Genomic DNA, 19,720 nt, shown 5'->3' on the forward strand with positions numbered 1-19,720 from the left:
CACTTAACTCTGCGGTCTTCCTCCCAGGAACCAATAACATCAGTCTATTCATGATTTTTTTAAAAAATCAAACCAACCCAAATCCAGATACATTCTACAGAACACCTGACCAGCGCTCCTCAAGACTATCAAGGTCACCAGAAATAAGGAAAATCTGAGAATCTCTCACCAGCTTAAAGAACCTAGGGAGGGGCTTTCCTGGTGGCGCAGTGGTTGAGAGTCCGCCTGCCGATGCAGGGGACACGGGTTCGTGCCCCGGTCCGGGAAGATCCCACATGCCGCGGAGCGGCTGGGCCCGTGAGCCATGGACACTGAGCCTGCGCATCCGGAGCCCGGGAGAGACCACAACGGTGAGAGGCCCGCGTATCGCAAAAAAAAAAAAAAAAAAAAAAGAACCTAGGGAGACATGACAACTAAATGTAATGTGGTGTTCTGGATAGAATCCTGGAACAGAAAAAAGACATTAGGTAAAAGTAGGGAAATATGATTAAAGTATGGATTTTAGTTAATAATAATGTATCAGTACTAGTTCATTAGTTATGATAAACGTATCCTACTAATATAAGTTGTTAACAGTAAAGGAAATGGGGAGGGAGGGTAGATGGAATATATGGGAACTCTTTGCACTATCTTTGGAACTTCTTTGTAAGTCTGAAACTATCCTAAAATTAAAAGTTTATTAAAAAAAAAAAAAGAACTTTGTAACAGTCATTCTTGTATCTTGAAGCACATCTCTGATTGCTTCCTTAGGATAAAGCCCCCAGAATGAAACTGCCAAGTGAAAATGTATAGATATTTTTATTGACCAGAGATTATTCTTTTAAAATTATTCTTTTTTTTTTTTTTTTTGCGGTACGCGGGCCTCTCACTGCTGTGGCCTCTCCCGTTGCGGAGCACAGGCTCCGGACGCGCAGGCTCAGTGGCCATGGCTCACGGGCCCAGCCGCTCCGCAGCATGTGGGATCCTCCCGGACCGGGGCACGAACCCGTGTCCCCTGCATCGGCAGGCGGACTCTCAACCACTGCGCCACCAGGGAAGCCCCTAAAGTTACTTTTTATATGTAGATGTTTTGCTGACTTCTTGAACATGTTTTAGCCTTATGTCTTTATTTCAGCTTTTTCCTATGTGCAGACTTCTGAAACTGGAAGAAAACCAAAGGGATCATGAAACCCAACTTCCCTGTTTTACAGATGAGTAAACTGAAGCCCAGAGAACTGAAGTGACTTGCCCAAGGTCAAGTGGCTAGTTAACAGTGGGAAGTAGAGGGACTTCCCTGGTGGTCCAGTGGTTAAGACTCTGCCCTTCCAATGCAGGGGGTGTGGATTCGATTCCTGGTTGGAGAACTAAGATCCCACATGCTGCACGGTGCAGCCAAAAAATGAGAGAAAAAAAAAACAACAGTGGGAAGTAGAACCCATATCCCTGTGGACTCTAATCTGTGCTAGGCTGTCCCTGGGTGTGTCTAAATGAAATAAAATTTTCTGACTCATGGTGGAATTAGCAATCAACACTCAGACCTGTGTCTATTTTCTGTAAGTAAATGTAAGCGTCTGCTTCCTTTGTCTTGGACGTGGTTGCTAGCAGCTAGAAGGATTTTTAAGTAAATTTAAAGAATGGATTCAGGCACAACTAATAGAACTGCTTGACTAAATTCTTGGGTATATCAGTTTTCCTTTCTGAGCTATTTCTTCCCTATCAGAAAAATTAGGATTCCAACACGTACTTCTTAGCCTCTGACAGGGACCTTGCAGAAACTAAGTAGCTAAACGCGGATATATCTGCAGAAGCCTTAGAAATGTCATTTAAGGAAAAGGCAGTTGAATGAGAACAAAGGGCACATTTTCTGTTAAGTGGTCTGTCATATCCCAAGAAAGTTCATTTCCTTGCCTGTACAGTCTCTAGACAAGGAAAAATCCCAGACTTGGCATTGGTAAGGAAGAAGAGGGCGATGGAAAGGAAGGGAGAGAATTGTTAGACTTCTTGGCTGGAGTTCAGAAACAAATAGTTCCCGAGCCTGGCATTGTCAGGGGCCAGCGTCAGGACCAGCCCAAGAAGGCAGACAAGGAACATTACTGTTCCTGACTTGGCTCTGCACACCGTTACTCAACAGAAACTGATGCGTAAGCAGGATCCTAGAGGATGCAAGAGGAGTATAAACAATCACTGGGTGCGGACCTGTGGTTGCCTATAGAAGCTTTGCCAGGCCCAAGATTATAGTCGTACATTCTTATTTAATTTCCAGACATTTTGCAGGATTTGGGCGATGACAAAAGCAAGCTAAAACAAAACTAAAGTCTGGGATTTAGAAAAGCATTGGCCTCTGACCTCAAACTGGAGCCTCTAATCAAAGTCCTAACACTTGCTCAGGTCAGTGAGCATCCTTGCTTTGCGATATGGAAATGACCTATTTGCCTATAAACATCTGTCAGCACCTGCACCAAATTGAAACTTGGCAGACAAAATGAGGAAGTGGTAATACTTCTTAAAACTCTATTTTTATGGTTTGAAGCTTTTTACTCTTTGAAGGACTAGAACAGGAGAGAGAGTGAGAGAACTCACAGGAGGTGATGAAAGGAGAAAAGAATGAAACAGATGGCAAAATCTCCCAATTGTTATTAATTGCCATCGTTGTTTCGCTGAGGAAGATGCAAAGACATTACCCATGACGAAAGAAGTGACAGCCCTGAGGTTTTAAGAAAGGACAGAATGAGAATGGAGCATTTGAAGTGGGTGCGACGTCGCAAGAATCTAGATTCAAATGAGAATCTATACTTAAAAACCTGAATCGCTAGATTAATTGTATTGTGTACTTTCACATGAAAAAGCAGCTCTGGGTTTTGTGTACATGCAAGTAAAACTGTTTACTGGATCAGCTTTGATCTTGGTCTTTAAGCTCAATATTAATTATATTTTATTGAGATGGCTTAACTGTCCCTGTTAAGCCTGCCTACACATCTGGTTCCTTGTTGATGCCTCCAATTCCACCATTAGAGTTCCACTTCTTTGAATTAGATGGTAAATTGATTACTTATCACATGTTAATTCCAGTCAACTGATAGCAGCTGTCTGAATCACTGTGTTGAAAGGATATTGAGGTAGGAAAGGACTCCCACAACTGATTAGCAAGATGAGCAAGAGAGGAAAGAGTGACAGTGGTCTGTGGGTTAAGGGAATGTGTGTTGCAGTACCCATACCTCTGGGAAGGGCAATTTATTAAGCTTTTCTATCACTGGCATCTCAGCATGAATTCATCTCAGATCATTTCCAATGCTGGTTTCAATAGGTATAGCACACATAGAAGAAAAATTCAGGATATATGGTTCAAGCAAGGCCTTTCTTTTCTGGTTTTGTGAATTAAGTACATGCAAGCTCTTACAAAGATATAAAAACAACATTTAAGTAAGCATGTAATGAACCACAACATATTGAAATTTATGGGAAATATTATAGGAAAGGTGAAAAAAATCCAAGGCATATGGTCCCCACGGATGAGTCCAAAGCACAGGAAAATCAGGTCTGGGTGGGAACCCTGGGCTTTCAGGGGCCATCAGAGGACCCTGCTTTCTGAAGTCATGGTGGTTTTCTAAGCCGGTAGAAAGAATCATGTAAAGGGAAGTGAAATGTCACCAACACACTTTGCTTATTCCACAATTTTGCTTTTTAAAGAAACTTCTGATGGGCTCTGCTCTGGGGGCTTCCTGGGGAGAATTTCAAAATTCTAGACAGAATGTTGGGGCAATTATTAAGAACCTACAATGTCATCCTGGTTTCCCCATGAGTTACCAACCCTACAGTGATGTCTTCTCTGTTTCAACAAGGCCCACGCATATTAAGGTTCTCTATACTGGGGTCGGATCAACCTTTCAAAAAATTTTTTTGAACTATTTACAAAGTTTGGTTTGAGATCCAATAAAATTCTTATAGCAAATCTACAACAAGAATGTCTAATAGAGTACTTTAAGCACTGAGTTGTAAGGAAAGACATTTAAGTAAATCTAAACTCTTCAGTAATAAAGGAAAAGCTCTTGCAAAAGGTCCCCAGCCTTCTAAAAACCACTCCTCACCCCAGTTCTCTCCATGCTTCTAAGACTTTTTGCCTGGAATGCTCTTTCTCCTTTTGGTACATATCTCTTTTATATTAATTAACATATTTTACTGTTATCTGTATTTCTCCTTTGTCTCTCTGTTAAACTGGCAGAGTCCCAAAAGCAGAGAGTGTGAAAGTTTTAGTCTGTCCACAAATACTACTTCATGAACAAAGAGGAAGTGCTGGTCACAATGCTAGGCACCAGTGATACAACAGAAAACGAGGCAGATAAGACCCCTGACTGCACAGAGCCTATATCCTGAGGGATCTTTCTAACCCCAGTGACTAGCACATGGTAGGCGTGCAATCAAGACTGCAAGAATAAATGAAACTCCTGCCAGGAATTTGAAATTTAGTCGCTATGATTAACACAGCAACAAAGGTGAATGGCAATTAAAAAAAAGAACAGAAATAGAAAATCTCAAGTCATTTGCATTGTGGTTATATCCCAAGTCATTTCTGCTATCACTAACAGCTATTATTGAAAGTAACTGTCCAAACAGCAGGAAACCACATTCCTAGAACCCAAGAAGTTTTCGTAAAACATATTCAATGTGAAATAATGCTAATTTCAATTAAAGAAATTATTACCTAAAATATTAAGTAAGATCCTTATAAATGTAAGGCATGACTATGACTTCTTACAATACTCCTTGAATTCACCATGTCTAGAACATGGACATGAAGGTCAAAGAAGGCTTTGTAGTCAGGAAAACACTAAGCAGTAATCGTTTTTTTCAACTTTAGAATCTTTTACTAGTAAAATGTAGTAAATTAATCTTAGTGAATTTTCCCATACCTTAGTAAACCCAAACATGCTTCTGTACAAACACAAAATCCCCATACTCACCAAAACAAAATGAAAAATCTGGGTATTTTTAACATATGGGGAAAATGACAATAAAGCAGTGCTTCCCCAATTTTTTCCCACAGAACAATGGTCCAATGAGTTGTTCCTTGAAAAGAGCATAGAGTCTGGGAAACACATCACACATAAGGCCCAACTGGAGGTTTACAAAGCACACTATCATATTAATGTCTCTGAAAAGTTCTGCAGGAAAGAAATATGTTGAATTTCATTTATCATCATTTCCCATGCTTATTTCAACCACTGATTTCTTCTTTTAAGGAATAGCTATTCAGTTAATTTAGGAAAATCTGATTTAAAGTTCAATTTACAATACCCTTCACTTATACTTAGTGGTGATCTAGCAAACCAAGACACTCTCAAGGCAAACCAAGACAATAATGTTAAGCAATAAAAATATTTTTTCCTATGAAAGTATCTGTAAATAAAACTTGCTGCACAAACAATAATCTTGGTAACATTCTGCATTATGTTTCTAAATGAAGTCACCCCCTAACCACTAGATGGCAATATAATTCCACTTATGTTACAACTATACCATGCCAGTATATTAATAGTTCAAAGGGTAATTGAGTGTTCTAAGAATGTATACGCACGTTTATTCATCTTTAGTCACTCTTTCAAACACTTCCTAGGAAATTTTAAGTTCTGAGAGCTCTGATGGCTGCTGAAAAGAAGAAGAGAAATGAGACAGCTGTCAAAAACTATAATTCCTGGATTCCTGGGAAACGAAGATGCTCCATCAATTTACCAACCTTTTTTTTAAAAAAAAAAAAATGAAAGAAAGAAAGAAACATGACTACATTAGGCATATTGATTGCATGACACATTCTTACTTTTTTATCTTAAACATTTTATTAATTTTTCACAGTTAAGCCATTTATTATGCATCAAAATTTTTAATCTTTTTTACTCTTTTTTTAATACATAAAAAAATTTTAAGTATACATCACAGAAGTGAGAAAATGTGATGTATGGAAAGCACTGTGATAGACAAGTACCTAAGAAATTATCACAGTCTGAACTAAGTGGCACAAAGGTCACAGGTTGGGTGACTCTGAAGTCAATTTTGACTCAGGGAGGACATGCCAGTCCTCAGTCCCAGGGAGCATTCTGAGCCTTGAAATTAAGGAGAGATGAAGGTGAAGACCCAGCCTGTCTCTGACTTTTAGGCCACAGACCCTAGAGCTTTAGTGTCAGGAAAGAGCTTGAAAGTCAATAAGTACATCATCCTCTTGTAAGAAACTGATGCACAGAGATCTTGGGGGACTTCCCAAGTGAAAAGAGGTTAGCTGAGACAGAGCTAGACCTTGAATCCCAGTCTTCTGATGCCCGGCTGATGTTCTTTCCAACACTGCATCATCAATTTTGGAATTTAGGAAAGATCCTCGCCTAAACTCTTTCCAACTTCTTTTTCCCTGCTGGTTCCCAGCTGGCTGCCCATCCTTAGACAAGAGGTGATGTGTGACCGTCTCCTACAGGATTCCCCGAAGCAACACTCTGAGGCAGAGATTTGCACACAGGAGGTTTGTTGGAGGGCGCACTCAGGACGAGCACTTCGTAGGGACTAAGCGAGGCAGGACTGGGCAGAAGAGAAGTTGAAGCCTCAGATGATCCCACTCAGTGCTCTGGAGCTGAATGGTCCTTCACAGTTGTTCTAGATCCAGGCAAGAGGGCAGGACCTTTGGATTTTCCACACTGACCACTCACTGGATACAGGGGGCATAACCATACGCAAGGCAGCTAAAAGCAAAAAAAAACAGTGAGCTAACATCAGGGTGTTGGCAGGGTTCCACTCCTTTCTGGAGACTTTAGGGGAGAATCTGTGTCTGTGCTTTTTCCAGCTTCTAGAGGCTGATCATATTCCTTGCTCATGGCCCCCTTTCTCCATCTTTACATGCCAGCCATTTCGTATAACTCTAACCTTTCTTCCGTCCTCACACCTCTCTCTTTCTGACCTCAACAGGGAAGTGTTCTCTCCTTTTGAGGACTATGTGATTAGACAGGGCCCACCTGCATGATCCAGGCTCATCTTTCCATCTGTAGATCCTTACCTTACTCACATGTAGCACAAAGTCCTTTTTGTCATGTAAGGTCACAGGTTCCAGGGATTAGGAAGTAGACATCTTGCGGGAGGAGGGGGCATAATTCTGCCTACCACAATCTGGATTATATATTTTTTGCAAGAATAATTTATAGGTTCATATCAGCATTATTCATAATAGCCAAAAAGTGGAAATAACCCAAATGTCCAGCAATTGATGTATATATGTGTGTGTATGTGTATATATATATATATAGTATAGGCAAATCTATAGAAACATAAGTAGGTTAGTAGTTTCCAAGGGCTGAGGAGGGGGGATGGTCAGTGACTTCTGGGTGATAAAAATGTTCCCAAATGAGATTGTGGTGATGGTTACACAACTATGTGAATATACAAAAATCACTGAATTGCACAGTTTAGAGGGGGGGATTTTATGGTATGTGAATACTATCTGAAGAAAGTTGGTTAAAACTGCCTTACAGGGAACTCCCTGGTGGTCCAGTGGTTGGGACTCCTCACTTTCACTGACGAGGACCCAGGTTCAATCCCTGGTCGGGGAACTAAGATCTTGCAAGCCACACAGTGTGCCCAAAAAAACCAAAAAAAAGCCTTACAGGTGATGTTGCATCCTTCATTTTATAGCACACCAGGAGGCACCTTATATCTGGTTGTCCTTATTAGTGAGTAATGCTAAGATTGAACTCTGGGTTAAGGTGATGACAACTGATGGAAATTATATTTTTAACAAGTGTTTCAGAAAAGTTATCTACCTTACAAGGATAATGCTGCTTTACAAGGATGCTATGAGAATGAAATCAGAATGTGACATGATTAGTAAATCATAAATATGGTGGGTAAAAAAAATGCCCCCCCCCCAAGAAAGATGTCCACATCCTAACCCCTGGAACCTGTGAATATGTTACCTTACATGGCAAAAGGTACCTTGCAGATGTGATTAAGTTTAAGTATCTAGAGATGGGGAGATTACTCTGGATTATCTGGGTGAGCTCAACCTAATTACATGAGTCCTTAAACGCAGAGAACCCTTCCCTGAGATCAGAGAGAGATATGACACTGCTGGCTTTGAAGATGAAAGAAGGGGGCCACGAACCAAGGAATGTGTTGGCCTCTAGAAGCTGGAAAAGAAACGGAAAGAGATTCTCCTTTACAGTCTACAGAAAGAATACAGCCATACAGACACCATATTAGCCCCATAAGACCTGTATTGGACTTCTACGGAACTGTGAGCTAACAGTATTGTTTAAGCCACTAAATCTACGGTAATTTGTTCTAGTAGCAATAGAAAACCCATACGATAAAGCACACAGAACTCTAATAAGAAGATGACATCGCAAGTGAAATAGTTCAATATGGTAAAACCCAAATTTCCCCAACCCATGGATAAAAGCACAGTTACATTAAAAATGTGAACAAAGGGCTTCCCTGGTGGCACGGTGGCTAAGAATCTGCCTGCCAATGCAGAAGACACGGGTTCGAGCCCTGCTCCGGGAAGATCCCACATGCCGCAGGGCAACTAAGCCCATGCGCCACAACTACTGAGCCTGCGCGCCGCAACTACTGAAGCCCGCACACCTAGAGCCCATGCCCTGCAACAAGAGAAGCCACCACAATGAGAAGTCCACGCACCGCAGCAAAGAGGAGACCCTGCTCGCCGCTACTAGAGAAAGCCCGCGCAGAGCAACAAAGACCCAACGCAGCCAAAAATAAATTAAAAAAAAAAATCAGTATGGAGTTTCCTTAAAAAACTAAAAATAGAACTACCATATGACCCAGCAATCCCATTACTGGGCATATACCCTGAGAAAACCATAATTCAAAAAAAGTCATGTACCACAATGTTCATTGCAGCACTATTTACAATAGCCAGGTCATAGAAGCAACCTAAGTGTCTATCAACAGATGAATGGATAAAGAATGTGTGGCACATATATACAATTGAATACTACTCAGCCATAAAAAGAAACGAAATTGAGTTATTTGTAGTGGGGTGGATGGACCTAGAGTCTGTCATACAGAGTGAAGTAAGTCAGAAAGAGAAAAACAAATACTGTATGCTAACGCACATATATGGAATCTAAAAAAAAAAAGTGAACCTAGTTGCAAGGCAGGATTAAAGATGTAGACATAGAGAATGGACTTGACACCAGGTGTGAGGGGGAAGCTGGGGCAAAGTGAGAGTAGCATCAACATATATACACTACCACATGTAAAACAGATGCCTAGTGGGAAGCAGCCGCATAGCACAGGGAGATCAGCTCGGCGCTTATGTGACCACCTAGAGGGGTGGGATAAGAAGGGTGAGAGGAAAAGGATACGCAAGAGGCAGGGGATATGGGGACACATGTATGCATATGGCTGATTCACTTTGGTGTACAACAGAAACACAGTATCGTGAAGCAATTATACTCCAATAAAGATCTATTAAAAAAAACACGAATACAGTCTCTTGAAAAACTTTCAACACAAAATGCCCCTCTGCCCTTCACTCCCTCTCCTCACTGTCCCTACGGTCGCTTAAGAGCAAAGAAAAGGAGACAGGGTGGAGATTCACTGACTGACACAGCGACGCAGGGAGAGGTGACCGCAAGCTAGGAATCCTGCAGAGGGCGCCCATCTGCCGGGCCTCCCCGGACCTCGACCCTCGGGGGAGACTGGGCCCCGCTGCCCAGGCGGGCGTTTTTAAAATGGAAACAAGCCCGGCCCCGCCCCCTGCCCAGAGAACGCCGGGAAAATGGCGCCGCGCCTTGGGGCTTCCTAGCAGGCCACGCAAAGGTTCCCGCAGGTAGAGTCTGCAGGCTTCCCCTACCTGCTTCTCATCTGGCTTCCTCCCTGCCCACCCTGTCTCCAACTAACTCGGTGGGAGCCTCACAACGCAGTGTCGGACACGCGCTTCACCTCTGCCAGCTTCTTCACGTGCCCGCATCTTCACCCGCTCCGCCCCCGGAAGTGACGACCTCCGCCGGGTCCTGCTGGTGTCCCGTCGGGCCTCGCGGTGGCGCGGAAAGATGGCGACGGCGGGAGCCGTGGAACGGAGCTTCGTGGAGCTCAGCGGAGCTGAGCGCGAAAGGCCGAGGCACTTTCGGGAGTTCACAGTTTGCTGCATTGGTACGGCAGAATCCCAGTAGGGCGCGATCCGATCCTTCGCTTCTGGCTTCTCCCCTGGATCCCTAAATCTCTGACCTCCCGTTCATCCTTCTGAGCCCACATGCCTATAGCCCCGGAATCAGAGCTTCTTTAGTGTCCTACTTCTGCGTCTTTGCTTCCTCTTCTTTTTGTATGGATTGTCAGTCCGTCACCCTCTGCTTTCTCAGCACCCTCAGTGCGTGTCATTCCCAGAGAACCACCTGTGCAGGCTGACCACTTTCATTTTGCAGGAACTGCAAATGTCGTGGCCGGAGCCGTGAAATACGGTGAGAGCGCGGGAGGCTTCTGTTATGTGGAAAGTGGCAAGTTGTTCTCCGTCACCAGAAACAGGTTCATTCATTGGTAAGTGCTGTGTTTGTCAAACCCCCTGGAAGGTCGGGTTGTTCGGCGGCTGAATTTTCGCGGCTGTTCTTAAGGTGTCATTCATTCTCCGAAGTGGTTATCGACAGGAAAAGAGAAAGACTGTTTTCTATTCATATGTGAATCAGTGGAAAATTAAGGAGACCCAGAGTTCTAGAAGAGGTACCCTCCCAGGCAGCACTAAAAGCAGAAGAAATGTAGCTTAGGGGTTAAAGTCCAAAAGACCAGTTTTAAACGTGAACCCATTATGTTTTTATAGTGCTTTACAGCTTCCTTCATTCTACAAATATGTTTGAGCCTTTATAGTCAGGCACTGCTAGGTGTGCTGGGGGTGAAGTGAGGAACAAAAACAATCACCATTTTCATCATGCAAGATGTAACAGTGTAAGAATAGATGTGGACCCACCTTTCATGGGGCAGTTTTGAGAAGGGGGAAGACATTATATAGCTAATGACCACATTTATAAATACAAATTTTTCATACTTGCCTAAGAGGAAAAGTATAGGGGCTTTGAGGGGCTAATGGGAGTACCAAATATTATTGGTGGTGCTGGGAAGGCCTAAAGCAAGTCACATTTAAACTGAGATCTGAAGGATGAAACGTTAGCCAGGCAAGGGGTTGAGGGAGAGAGCAGTTCAGCAAGTGGGATCACCGTGCAGAAAATCCATGAGGTGGAAAGAACGTGACAGGTTTGAGGAACTGACTGAAGGTCTGTGTGGCTTAGGTGCAAATGGGCAAAATGGAAAATGATGTGACAGATGCTAAGACTAACGAGGTAGGCAGGACTCAGATCAGGAAGGACCCTAAGGTCCTTTTTAAGGATTTTGGATTTTATCCTTAGTACATTGAGCAATCATTGATGGGTTTTAAAGGATTACTAAAATGATCAAAATCACATTTTAAAATAATCAGTCTACTTTGTGGAAAGTAGATTTGGGTTGGATGGGTACAATACAAAAGAGCAACTTGCTTATATGATGGACCAGGTAAGATGTTAGTGACTCAATTGTGGGAGTGGCTAGGAAAAGAGAAATACATGGATTCAAGATACACTTAGAAGTTAACTTCATTTGGACCTGGAGATAGATTAAATATGGGGTGAGTGAGGGGTAGTAAGGGAAAAGGAGGGAGCAAGGACAAACTCCTGTTTTCTAGTGTGACTAACCAAATATTGGGTAGAGGGTTTGCCATCTAATGAGATACAGAAGATGGGTTTTGGAGAGATGTAAATAATTCTTTTAGAGGTACTATTGAAGTATCTGTGTAGTAGCTCTTTGGCAATGTCAAGTAGGCATTGAAATTTATAGGCTCAGAAGGAAGACCTGTGTTAAAGATGCATATCTCATTTATATAAGAAATATTTATGATGGAATTCCCTGGCGGTCCAGTGGCTAGGACTCGGCACTTTCACTGCTGTGGGCCCAGGTTCAATCCCTGGTCAGGGAACTAAGATGCCACAAGCTGCTCAGCGTGGCCAAAAAAAAAAAAAAGAAATATTTTTGAGTGCCTAATATGTTCCAGTCAATGTTTAGGGACTGAGGACATAGCAGGGAGCAAAGCAGGCAGTCCCTGCTCTTGTGGAGGGAGCAGATCAACAACAATAACCAAAAATACCAAGTAAATATAATTCACCAAGTAATAATTAGAAGAGAACAGGGAAGAGGGAAGGGGAATTATTATTTTTAATATTTCACACAAGGTAGTCCGGCAAGACCCAGTGATAAGTTGGCACTTGAGCAGAGGAAGTAAGGATATCTGAGGGATGAGATTTCAGGTAGAGCCTTCCAAGAAAAAGGAACAAAAAATGCAAAAACCCTGAGTCAGGAGCTTGTGTGTTGTTTTCAAAGAATGGAAAAGGGCTAGGAGTCTGCAGCTGAGTGAACAAAGGATAGAGGAATAAGGTAGCCAAGAGCCAGATTAAGGCTTTGTCGGTTATTTTAAGGCTTTGACTCTTACTCTGAGTGAGATCAGAGGTTTTTAAGTGAAGAAATGGCATGGTCTAAGTCGTGTTTTTAAAAGGTTGCTTGGCTGCTGTGTTGAGAACCGAGTGTAATAGGAAAGGGTGGGAGCAGGGAGACCAGTTAGAGGTTGGTGCGACAATCCAGACAAAAAATGGTGGTGGCTTAGACTGGGGTTGGTATTGTTAGAGGCAGTGAGAAATGTTCTGATTGTGGATATGGTTTTTTTTTTTGCGGGGGGGTGCTGTGTTGGGTCTTCGTTGCTGTGCGCGGGCTTTCTCTAGTTGTAGCAAGCAGGGGCTACTCTTCGTTGCAGCGTGCGGGCTTCTCGTTGCAGTGGTTTCTCTTGTTGCAGAGCACGGGCTCTAGGTGTGCGGGCTTAGTTGCTCCGCGACGTGTGGGATCTTCCCAGACCAGGGCTCGAACCCACGTCCCCTGCATTGGCAGGCAGATTCTTAACCACTGTGCCACCAGGGAGGTCCCTGTGGATATGTTTTAAAAGTGATTTTATTAGAATTTACTATTAGATCAGATGTAGGGTATATAGAAAGAGGAGATTCAAGGGTGACCCCCAGATTTTTGGCTTGAACAACTAGAAGTTATAGAGATGTCATTAATGAGTTGGAAAAGTGCAGGTGAAGCAGGTGTTTTTGTTTCTTTGTCTTTCAGGTTTGCTGTGTCCTGGAATTCTGTTTTGGACAGGTTTAGTTTGAGATCCCTTTTAGATATACAAGTAGAAGTGTTGAGGCAGTAGTCAGGAGGTCAGTGGAGAGTTTGGGCTGAATGAGATACAGATTTAGGAATTGTAGGCATTCAATGGCATTTAAAGCTGTTATATCAAAGGAGATCATCTAGAGAATGGATTCGGGTAGTGTGGTAGATGAGGTGATGGCAAGTTAGGGCATTCCCAGAATAGTGCTTTCTATGGTTCCAAAGCTACCACATGGCAGAGTTGTGCCTCAAGAAGAGTCTTCCCTGCATCCTAGTAGGAGGAAGCGATAGAAGGGGAAATACCCACATTTATAAGGTCACTGTAGTTTGACCCTGTAGTAACATATGTAGAGGCCACATTGCACTGTAAGTAATGAGGGTGTGTGGTGTGAATTTTCATTATAGTGGAGTTTAATTGCTTTGAATATTGTTTTTTAAAAATGGACTATGAAGTTTGGAAATGCCTCCATTTAACAGAGAATCATATAATAAGATTTGAATTTTATACAGTGCTGTGTTTTGTAGACTATATAATGTGGTGGTTTGGAATGTCAAAATTGGTCTGAGTTTGTTTATCCAAAATTTTCAAATTGGGAGAGTTCACCTGGAAATTATTGCCATACATTTCAATGCAACAATCAGAAAGAAAAGCATAAACTTTTTTTTTTAACAAATGTCTCTTCACTTTAATAGGAAGACCTCTGGAGATACATTGGAGCTGGTGGAAGAGTCACTGGACATAAATCTGTTAAATAATGCAGTTCGCCTCAAATTCCAAAATTGCATCCTCTTACCCGGAGGGGTTCATGTCTCTGAGACTCCGAATCATGTGATAATCTTGATATTAACCAATCAAACAGTGCACAGGTTACTTTTACCACACCCTTCCCGGATGTATAGGAGTGTAAGTTGGTTAAGTATAATATCCTTTAATTCCCAAAGTTACTCTGTCACAAATTTAGTAATAGAGCAATGTCCTTTGGAATTGAAGAATATTTGGATTCTTTGCTGGCCCTAACCAAGCATACTATCATAGTTACTATTTAAAGTTATCACACACATTTCAAGCTGCAAAAATAGTTTCATTAAAAAGAGTAGCTTTGGGGACTTCCCTGGCAGTCCAGTGGTTAAGATTCCATGCTTCCACTTCAGGGGGCACGGGTTCCATCCCTGGTCTGGGAACTAAGATCCTGCATGCCATGTGGTGCAGCCAAAAAAAAAAAAAAAATAGCTTTCTGGGAATTCCCTGGTGGTCCGGTGGTTAGGACTCCACACTTCCATTGCCGAGGGTGCAGGTTCGATCCCTGGTTGGGGAACTAAGATCCCACAAGCCCTGCGGCCCAGCCAAAAATAAAAATTAAAAAAAATAAAGTGGAGAGCCATGATGTAAAAAAAAGAAAAAATAGCTTTCTTTTTAAGCTCAACAATTTTTTACTTTAAAAACTGATAGCGATTGGAAGGAACTGAGCAAAATCCAGTTTATTTTGGTTTAACAGATTCTTCTTTTTAATTACTGCACAGGAGTTGGTAATTGAAAGTCAGATGCAGTCAATATTCACTGACATTGGAAAAGTTGACTTCAGGGATCCTTGCAACTATCAGTTAATTCCAACAGTACCTGGACTCTCCCCTCATTCTACCACCTCGGCAGCCTGGCTTAGCAATGACGGGGAGGCTCTGTTTGCTGTACCATCTGCCTCTGGGGGAATCTTTGTTCTTAAACTACCTCCTCATGACGTACCTGGTAAGAACAGGAACTGAGGGAACATATGTTTATGTATGACTGATTCACTTTGTTATAAAGCAGAAACTAACACACCATTGTAAAGCAATTATACCCCAATAAAGATGTTAAAAAAAAAAAAAAAAAAGAACAGGAACTGAGCATGAATTTAATTTTAAACAAAGAAATACTGGCATTAAAACAGATGTTAGAAGTCCAAGGCCATCATCCAATGCAGGAATTGCTTCTATACTACCCTAAAATGATCATTCATTATTGCTTGCATTATGACTCCCTAATGCTTTACTGTTTTTTTCCTAAGAGGGCGGGATTTTATATAGTGAACGAGGGACTGTCCAGCTTACTGGAATATGGGAAAACAGATAACTGTAAGGTGACCTATTCTAAGGCCTTTAGTAGACATGAGTTGACTGGTTTTCTACCTTCACTTTGTGGTACTGTAACTAAAATAAGTTACCTGAAACAAGGAAGCTCAGTGCTGATACCCTGCTACAAGTCACCACTCCTCTTACCTGGATTATTGCATTTGCTTCCTAAATAGCTCCCCAGATCTGTCCTTAACCCTCAGCAGAAACTTCTCAGGAAGACCAATACATTTTAAAACCCAGGGTGAGTCATGTCATTCCACTACTCAAAGCCCTCGGATCGGGGCTGTTCTTCATCTCACTCTGAATAACCCCAAAGTCCTTACTGTGACACCCCACTGCCTCTCTAATCTCATCGTCTCATTCTTTCCCCCCTCCTCTGAACCGGCCACATGCCTTCTTGCAATTCCTTGAACATACCAGGTACACCTAGCTCAGGGCTTTGGCGGGGCTAGTCTCCCCAGCTACCAGTGTGGCTCATTCCCTCAACTCCTTTAGGTTCTTACTCAGTGTCACCTCAGTGAGTGACCTGACCACCTTTTTAAAATTGTAACACAATTTTAACAATAACACAATTGTACCCATGCACCCCATCCCCATTCACTATACCCTTTCTATGTTTTATTTTTCTCCACTCTTTACATTCTACTTAATCTGTTAACTGTCTCTGCTTCTCCCTTCCTGCCAATGGAATGTAAGTTCCATGAGGACGGGAGTGTTTTAATTTGTTCTATTTACTGCTGTATCTCTAGCATCTAGAACTGTGCCTAGCACATGAAAGGTACTCGGTGTTTCTTTTGGAAAGAATGAAGTGCTGCTTCTGAGCAGCAATATGGGTTACTGTTTGTAAATGGCAAAAATTTCCCCTAGGAATATAAAAATGCTGTTGTTATTGTTCCCATAATGATTCAAAATATTTTAGGTATGGTGTATGTGGAAAGGTACAGCCTAAGACTTCTTAGTATAGAAATGTAGAAGCCTGTCACCTGTTACAAATTCCTTGTTCATGGTTGCATCCTTCTTGCCTTTGGGCTTCACTAAGTATGATCAAGAGGTGGTTGGATATCATTGGTCTATTTTCAATCTTGTAGGGATGGTGTCAGTTGTGGAGCTGAAACAGAGTTCAGTAATGCAACGATTGCTTATAGGCTGGATGCCAACAGTTATCAGGTGAGTGGTCTCTGGTCGGTAAATCATAGGGCCCAAGAACTTAATCTTTTGCCCTGGTCAACACCTGTTAGTACTTCTAGTCTGACTCCAAGGCAAATAAACATTATACTGGAAAGGAGAAGGGTCTACACAACGTTACATTCCATCTGAGAAGAGCTGCACTCCAGAGCCCACTTCATTTGGGACTTGACACTTTGACAACAGAAACTGGCTTACTATACTTCTCACAATATCCAGTTCAGTACTCTGCCCTGACTTACCAAATCCAATTTTGTGTAATATTAGAAGTAGAAAGTTTGATGGTTAGAACAGTATTTCATTGATATCTAGAGCTTTTTAAAATTTATTAGAATAATGGATATAAATCAAATAGAAAATGTAGTTATCTTTTTTTTTTAATTAATTTGTTTATTTTTGGCTGTGTTGGGTCTTCGTCGCCACACGCGGGCTTTCACTAGCTGCGGCGAGCGGGGGCTACTCTTCGTTGCAGTGCACGGGCTTCTCATTGCAGTGGCTTCTCTTGTTGCAGAGCACACTTCTAGGCACGTGGGCTTCAGTAGTTGTGGCGCGTGGGCTCAGTAGTTGTGTCACGCAGGCTCTAGAGCACAGGCTCAGTAGTTGTGGCACACAGGGTTAGTTGCTCTGTGGCATGTGGGATCTTCCCGACCAGGGCTCAAACCCATGTCCCCTGCATTGGCAGGCGGATTCTTAACCACTGCGCCACCAGGGAAGCCCAGAAAATGTAGTCATCTCATACCAGCCTATAAACTCTTTTCCTTTTGTTAAGAGTGTGCATTTATAATTTTATTTTATCTCTTAAATTGCAAATTCTAATGATCAGGTAATTTGCAACAATAAAACTCTAAAACTTGGCCTTATGTTTTCAGAGGTGATCAGGGGCCTTCAGATCGTCCCCTGAGTCTTGCTGTTCATTGTGTCAAGAACGATGCCTTCATCTTTGCTCTATGTCAGGATCATAAACTACGAATGTGGTCTTATAAGGTAAATGCTACATTTATAGTTACTGCAAGTTAAAATAGGATTGCAAATTGAAGGGGAATTGAAATAAATCTTGCTTCTCATAATATGATCAGATCTCTTAGTTTGGAAATTATGGGGCATTTCCAGGTTCAGACAGTTTCATTTAGCTTTATTTTTCATACATTTCTCCCCTAACTTTTTGTATTTTTATTTTGAAAATTATGAGTCCTACAGAAACATTGAAGTGGTACAGCGTATACTCTTCACTTCGAAACAAATGTATTTTTATCTTTATTTATTTTTTTTGCGGTACGCGGGCCTCTCACTGTTGTGGCCTCTCCCATTGCGGAGCACAGGCTCCGGACGCGCAGGCTCAGCGGCCATGACTCACGGGCCCAGCTGCTCCACGGCATGTGGGATTTTCCCGGACTGGGGCACGAACCCGTTTCCCCTGCATCGGCAGGCGGACTCTCAACCACTGCGCCACCAGGGAAGCCCAACAAATGTATTTTTAAAATGCAAGTTGGTAAAATAGTTTTCAACATTCGCAAACAAAACAGCTGATGATTTTATTTATCAGACTAAAGAGATATTTTCGTCTCAGCCCTTTAAAAAAAAACCCTTAGGGCCCTTCAGATGAATTAGATACAGTGCTAGATGTAATGAATGTGCATTCTTTAAAAAGGGAAGGAGTTTGTTTTTCTTCCTGAATATTCTTTAATACTACTTACTAAATGTTTTCTTGGGCAGGAGCAAATGTGCCTGATGGTAGCTGACATGCTAGAGTATGTCCCTGTGAATAAAGATCTTCGGCTCACTGCTGGGACTGGACACAAATTACGATTTGCCTATTCCTCTACCCTGGGAGTCTGCCTAGGGATATACATGCATGCACCAAAGCGAGGACAGGTATGAAACAAATAAGACACGTATCAAGTTATTCTGTATATACTGATATGGGGAAGTAGCTATAGACTCATTGAGTCTATTTAAGCTTTTCACACCAACCTAGATGTATCTTGTGTTGTTTCCACGGAGATGGTAGGTTTTGTGCTAATATGTGAATTAAAAGATCTTGAAGGAAAAGTCAGGATGAAAGGGAGTAGAGAGTTTAAAGGAATATGGAAGGAAAAGTTAACCAAAACTAGGCAAGAAAGAGCCAATTTGAAAGTATGGGTGACAAAATGGAGTTGTGAAAGGGATGTAGGTGTTATTAAGAGGTACAGGGGAAGTTAATTTTTAGAAATAATTTTGCTCATCATCTAATCGCTAGCTATTGTATGTCAGTGAGGTATTTAGGATACAATACAATAGTATAATCATATAATAAACAGCCACGGGAATTCCCTGGCATTCCAGTGGTTAGGCCTCTGAGCGTCCAATGCCAGGGGCCTGGGTTCAAAGGGGAACTAAGATCCCGCAAGCTGCGTGGCCAGATAAATAAATAAACAGCCGCTTGTTAGGTATTGTGTGTTTGGCATGTTGCCAGGCCCTTTATGTACATTAATAGCAAACGCTTGGACTGTGCTTATTACTCACACACTGCACATATCATCCATTTAATCCTAATAACATTCCAGGGAGGTAGGGTTTGTCCTCACTCTGCCGGAGCCCTGATTCCCCATGCTGGGTGCTGCTCTGCTTGGTGCCCTCCTCACTCCTATTGGGCTCTGATATCCCACTTCAGGTTGCCCTTCCACATGGATGCCCTCCTCACCCTACTTGGGCCCGGACACTCTGTACTAGTCCCCCCCCGCCCATGCAGTGGACACCCTTCTCACCTACTTGGGCTCTAGTCCCCAGTGCAGGCTGCCACTCTCTGTGGACACTCCTCACCCTGCTTGAGTTTTCACCCTGCCCCAGACCTTCCATATATGTGGACACCCTCTCACCCTACTCATACGCCTCACCCTAAGCCAGGCTACTCCCAAATATGAAAACTCTTCTACATTCTTGGGTTCTTGATTCATTCTGCAATCCCCTCCTTGGGCTCATAATTTGTTAGAATGACCCACATAACTCAGGGAAACACTCACTTACATTTACTAGTTTATTGGGTGATAAATGATGAAGAGGTATGTAGGGCAAGGTCCAGAAGGGTCTCATGGTATTGAGGTGCACCACCCTCCCAACACATGGATGTGTTCACCAACCTGGAAGCTCTCCAAATCCCATACCTTAAGAATTTTTAAGGAGGCTTCATCACATAAGCATGATGGGTTACTAATTCAATTTCTAGCCTTTCTTCACTTTCCAGAGGATGGGA

The 19,720-nt window shown here is 42.4% G+C and overlaps 1 protein-coding gene across 2 annotated transcripts in view; it reads left to right on the forward strand.

The window, feature by feature from the left end:
• The first annotated feature begins 9,882 nt into the window (after positions 1–9,882).
• The window catches only part of NUP160 (nucleoporin 160), a 54,887-nt gene continuing 45,049 nt past the window's right edge, over positions 9,883–19,720 (forward strand). The window contains exons 1-7 of one of the 2 annotated variants that reach the window (XM_004264113.4): positions 9,883–10,125; positions 10,395–10,506; positions 13,888–14,098; positions 14,716–14,938; positions 16,395–16,473; positions 17,361–17,475; positions 18,205–18,363. In XM_004264113.4, the coding sequence (XP_004264161.1) occupies positions 10,026–10,125; positions 10,395–10,506; positions 13,888–14,098; positions 14,716–14,938; positions 16,395–16,473; positions 17,361–17,475; positions 18,205–18,363 (999 nt within the window). In that variant the 5' untranslated portion in view covers positions 9,883–10,025. Of the gene's footprint in view, positions 10,126–10,394; positions 10,507–13,887; positions 14,099–14,715; positions 14,939–16,394; positions 16,474–17,360; positions 17,476–18,204; positions 18,364–19,720 lie in introns of those variants that run through there. The other variant, XM_033412912.2, reaches the window with a different exon arrangement.

The sequence above is a fragment of the Orcinus orca genome, chromosome 8 (genome assembly GCF_937001465.1).
Source record: "Orcinus orca chromosome 8, mOrcOrc1.1, whole genome shotgun sequence".
Classification (NCBI taxonomy): Eukaryota; Metazoa; Chordata; class Mammalia; order Artiodactyla; family Delphinidae; genus Orcinus; species Orcinus orca.